This window comes from Anneissia japonica, unplaced genomic scaffold, assembly GCF_011630105.1.
Source record: "Anneissia japonica isolate Jap-2015-1 unplaced genomic scaffold, ASM1163010v1 scaffold16662_len1167910_cov178, whole genome shotgun sequence".
Lineage (NCBI taxonomy): Eukaryota > Metazoa > Echinodermata > Crinoidea > Comatulida > Comatulidae > Anneissia > Anneissia japonica.
Genome location: NW_022732216.1, coordinates 181,459 through 187,037, shown reverse-complemented (window position 1 = coordinate 187,037; position 5,579 = coordinate 181,459). Strand labels below are relative to the sequence as shown.

The 5,579-nt window shown below is 34.6% G+C and overlaps 1 protein-coding gene across 1 annotated transcript in view; it reads left to right on the top strand.

The window, feature by feature from the left end:
• The first annotated feature begins 3,191 nt into the window (after positions 1-3,191).
• LOC117115612 (neurogenic locus notch homolog protein 1-like) overlaps positions 3,192-5,579 on the top strand; it is a 37,539-nt gene continuing 35,151 nt past the window's right edge. The window contains exon 1 of the mRNA XM_033259478.1: positions 3,192-3,341. Coding sequence (XP_033115369.1) covers positions 3,278-3,341 — 64 coding nt within the window. The 5' untranslated portion in view covers positions 3,192-3,277. The remainder of the gene's footprint in view (positions 3,342-5,579) is intronic.

The following is a 5,579-nucleotide window of genomic DNA, read 5'->3' as shown; positions in this document are numbered from 1 at the left end:
TCATATATAATTTAACAGTGTTAACGGCTATTTTGTTTTAGTCTCTTATACACATCTAGATGTGTATAAGAGACAGCTATCATCTATATTTATATCAGAGAATTTAACTGTTTCCTGCTTATAATGACTTGACGTTGGAAATACAAATTTTATGTCCTTCATAATTTGCTCGGAGATAATAAGTTTGATAATAATAGCAAAATAATTATTGATAAATACGTAAGTCTGTATAAGAGACAGATATATTATCAGAGTTCCTGATGATGACCGATAGTCGAAAGTACTAGTACAATAAATATTTTATTTTGAGAGAGATACAGAACTTTGTTTGACTTCATATTTTATATATATATATATGTATATATATACATATATATAAAATATGTATATAAATATATATGTATATATATGTGTATATATACATATATATAGGCCTATATATAGTAACATATAATAATCAAGATAGCCGTTAACACTGTTAAATTATACATAGGCCCTATAAATAATCAAAGAAAGGTATTGAATACGGTGTTCGAATAAAGGAGGACGTAATGGTACATCGGTTATGACGCTCGTCTTGACAGCGAGAGGTCGCAGGTTCGAATCCCGTCCCGGAGGCATTTATTACACAATGTATTTATTTACAGGAAAATATTCGCTGAGAGCTATGCTACCCGATGATTGCTACAGCTGAATAAAGTTTCTTTAGGCCTATCAAAACAAATTCAAGTGACATTTGCTCATCTATTTTAAGTTCTTTTAACGGTTCCAGACTTTTGTAAGAAATAAAACTATGGTTGAATAATTACACACAGTATTAAATTACAGCAACACAATGGCCAGTGAATAAAGAACTCCTTAATTCCATAACCAACCATTGCATTGACTGATGTTTCAGAAAAACGAAGTTTAGTTGAAAAGAATAGTGATTTATACCATTTTACCCTCGCATTTAGTTTACTTTATGCTATATTTATAATCTCTCTAAAAACTCATTATCTATAGAGATTAACCAATTCCAACAACATTTCAGCATATAGGCCTACTGTACCATCAAAGCGTCTAAGATTTCCATCATGAAATCTACTTTTTTTCTTTTAATTATTATCAATATGATGAACTTAATCATATCTGCTCACATTCCGACAGTCATGCATTGTACGTTATTATTAACCGGTTTATTTTTTTAAATGTCAGAAATTTCTGGAATGTAAGAAGGTGCAGTCGAAAACAGCCATTAATAGCGTTAATAATTGACAAAAATCAGTTCCAATCAAGTAAATGGGGGCACTAATGATATAGGGCTTATTTACGTTACATGGTGTTTTTTACAGCGATGAGAATGCACGTAACCCTTACATACGTATATCGAAGGCCGCACATTATATCGAAAGGGTGAACCTGAACAAAACCTTAATATAATTTTTGGATAAGGTGCGGGTAGACCTGTTTGTTAATCAACACTTTTTGTAAAACTGGGTCAATATATCTTGTTTTCTGTCCAAACTTTCGTATTATTTATTCAGCAGCGTAGTTCATGTGAACAATTTTCTTTGATATAGTAATTGGAAAGGTGGAAAGTTTGTGAAGATTTGTAACTGAAAACGTCGATGGGAAATTGCAATTTTCTGGTCAACATGAGTTCTGTGTACAGTATAAAAGTATCGCTATCATTCTCTGCCTCTAAATTGGATAAACTTGACTCATTTACGTTAAACGTCTCCTCTTTGTTTGTTTGTAGTTAGGTTTACTTATAGCTTCAGTATAAATACTTGCAGTTTTCAGCCAATACCGTTCTATATTGCTCTAGTTTTGTTTTAATTATTTATTTAATATGATTTATATAACGCACATATCTAGAAAACTGCTCAAGTCGCTCTTCCCCTGGTCATTGGATTTCAGTTTAATTTAAAGTTATTTGTCCAAAATGGAAATTACATTGAGAAAATTCATTGCTAATAAGATTACAATATCAAACATCAATATGAAAATATAAATGAAAATACAGAATTATCAAGTTATAAGTTATAAAATACATACAAATTTAAGAAATACCATATAGTATAGACAATTTAAATACAATATAGACAAATTAGTTGGGAAATTAAAAATTGAGTAAAAATATCATATTACAGTGTAAATTAATGGACCTTTCCGCTAATCCCCGCCCCTTGGATATTGTTGCTGAGGTCCCACAAGGCGACAGTGTTAAAACATACGCAAACACGTGCGTTTGTGGGACAACACGTGTGTTTGTGAGACGCGCGCGTATTCCTAGCGCTGTTCTGATTAGTCAGTTGTTAAGTTTGATTGACACTCCGGAAAGGTCTATTGCACAATGAACCCTAATATATTGAGAATAAAGTAGCAGTATAAAAATATGATATAATACAGGATCAATCATACACAGCGTGTGCATAGTTGGAACATGAAGGAAATTTTTGCTGCTAAACGTCTCATCCGATAGACGGTGCGCTATAACTTGCACTTTAGCCATCCAGCTGAAACATAAAGGGAGCAGCGATGGGAACTGTACCGGGGACCTAGAGATCTTCACGGTTCAGCGGACACACAGGGACTAACCCCCTTTTCTCTTTAAGCCCTTTCCATGTGCCTCATACAAAATTCGTATAATATGCTTTTGGGCTTAACATAGAACTCGGCAACATCTGTAAATAAAATTGCACAACTGGGTACGGTATAATGTAACATGGAGTCATTCAACAAAACAAAAACAAATTAATATTTTAACATTTGCGCGCGCATTCCATAACATGATGGACTGACATCCGACAGGGTAGGCCTACATAAAGTGATGATGGGTTAAACTAAATATACTGGAAATACTAAAATTAGTCAAATCATGACGGCCACTTGCAAAATGTTGTCCTTTTAATATTGCATAACGAGATAAGATGCATATATACATATGACGTACCTAGATAAGTTTAAGCACCTCTCGCAATTACTTTATATATATTTAGTCATTTGTACATACTGTCATGTTTTTGAATCACTCAGCCTATTACTAATTGTGTGTCTTTTAGCTGTGATTCGCCTCCTTTAATTGGCCTGAACTACAGGTAAACATTCGAATTTGTAAGATAAAATGAAGCATAAAGTGTCATTGTTGTGACCCACTGGCAGCTAATTTCAAAAGGTACTGCCGGGTACAAACTTGCTCTATTCATTCGGTCGCTGCAGTCGACCGGTGACTGCAACTTTCTGGTGTTTGATACATTCACGATAGGTACTGTTTAGAGCAATAGAAGGCAATATGGACCTGACGATTCACGGAGTCATTTTAGTGGCTGCTGCAATCTCTGGCGTTGTTGGTCAAGGTAGGGACGGAGCCATATTTCTATTATGCATCCACATTTAGCTAAAACTATTTAGAAATCAACCGACCACTATACTCAGTTGCTTGCAATTATAAACGTAATATTTCTTATTTTGAAAACAAATTGTCCAATGATTTGTTATGTTTACATCAAAATTGATAGAGAAGATTCACAAAACACAACTAAACTCATTAGATGCTATATCACTTCATGCAGTATCTTTGAATCTACTGTACCAGAATAATTACATCGGAATAGATGGAAACCTAATTAATGAATGCAAGTTTTAGGCTTTGGGAAAATGGGATCTGGGGTACGCTAAGTGTTTGGCCGATCGGTAATGTTTCTGCTACTTAATCTGAAAACCTCAGTTCAAACCCAACTAGCGTCGACCGCTCGGCCACCAAATAAGCCTCGCATAAGAGGTAGGAGGGGGAATTAGGTTCATGTGATAATGATGTCCACTATGGCCGCTGGGGGGCCTAGCCAACAATTCTATTTCCTTTGGAATAAAATTGAAATAAAACATGTTTTTAAAAAATCCAGAATCGTATAGACTATTATAGCTTGTTTTTTTTGCATTTTTGCTGTTGACATTATGCTATGCATAGGGCTTATCGATTACAACAATTTAAATAATGGTAATTATAATTGTGGTTTGGCATCCGGAAATGTCATAAGAGGGTTATAAAAGGGAAAAATCTTATATTTTTTCACGTTGAATTCAAACATGCAATAAGGTTAAATTTCAGGATATAAATATACCATAGTAATTTACTGTCAGTATATCTAAATAACGACGTAACGGTTTAATTTAAATGATCAATAAACGTATCTAAATAACGACGTAACGGTTTAATTTAAATGATCAATAAACGTTGATTTTCGTCTCAAACATACCTTTTAAAGAAATTTGCAAATGGCAAATCTCAGAATTTTCGATCAGTGGTATATAAGTATCGACACATTAAGCCCAACTGAATCGCTTAAATGCAGCTGATTGGTCGATGACAATCACTATAGATATCAAGAGATACGAGATTGTACAACAATTTTATGAATGAATTACAAGTTGGTATGTGGAGCCTAAAAATTAAGTTGGTATTGTATTATTACACGCGCGGTTGATGATGATGGGTTGCATCAAAGACGAATGGAATCTTCTTTGTTTTGATTGGCGGGTACCCTTTGTTAGTAAATTTCATACCTGAGTTCTTGGCCTAAGTCTTGCAGAAGTATAGTACGGTATGCTATCTGTAGAAATATGGAAATATATCAGACGATGCCTTTAGACTCTATTATCTGATATAGTCGTATTATTATACTGTAATAATTAGGTCTTAAAAGATAATTGTAACCTTATTTGGATGATTTGTTTGACCAACAATTGCTATGACCGAAAATATAGGGCTGCAGTCATCGAGTTGTGAATTTTGAGCGATCCAGGTCCGATTATTTATCAAACGAGGCGCGATAGACTTGTTTTCGTTAAATCATTGACCCACCTCTTAGAAAACCAGGAATTCGCTGATAATCTGGCGACTTCACAGGTAAACTTGTTAGATGTGTCCACAGTCACGCAATAGTTAACGTCAATTTCCTAATACGGCCCAGTCGATGGGCTTGGCTATGCTAGATGCGATACCAAGATTCTTTTAAAATGTTCATTGTCAGGGGTGTAGTTTAATAGCTTGGTAGTTATGATGCTTGCCTCCAAATTAGAGGATCCTGAATTCAATTTTACAGGATTGTGATAAACGTTCGCTGTTTATACATCAGTTTTATCATATATTTACTTTTTGGATATACTGTTTATGGAGCCATACTCTCTACATCTAACGATTTTTAATTATTTTAATGATTCTGTACCTTAACTTAAATGTTTTGAATGACGCACCACTCAGCAGAGAGTAAAGGTGTCATAGATTCAACGTGATTCTTAAAATACCTTTTCACATTCGTGTTCGAAGTCAAATACTGTATTTATTTCTAGCATATTTATTTCTAGCCGTATCTCCAGATTTATCTGGCCGAACGCCCCCTTGAGGCATACCATTGTGTAATACAATGTTCCCGACGGTTATTTGGACCTGTTCAACCATGAAGCTTTCGTGGTCTAGTGGTTATGACGCTCGCCTTGGTTCGCAAGTTCGAATCCCGTCGGAGGCATTTTATTACACAATGACTTTTTATAGGACTTTATTCGTTGAAAAGCTACAGGGTAGCCTACAATGTTCC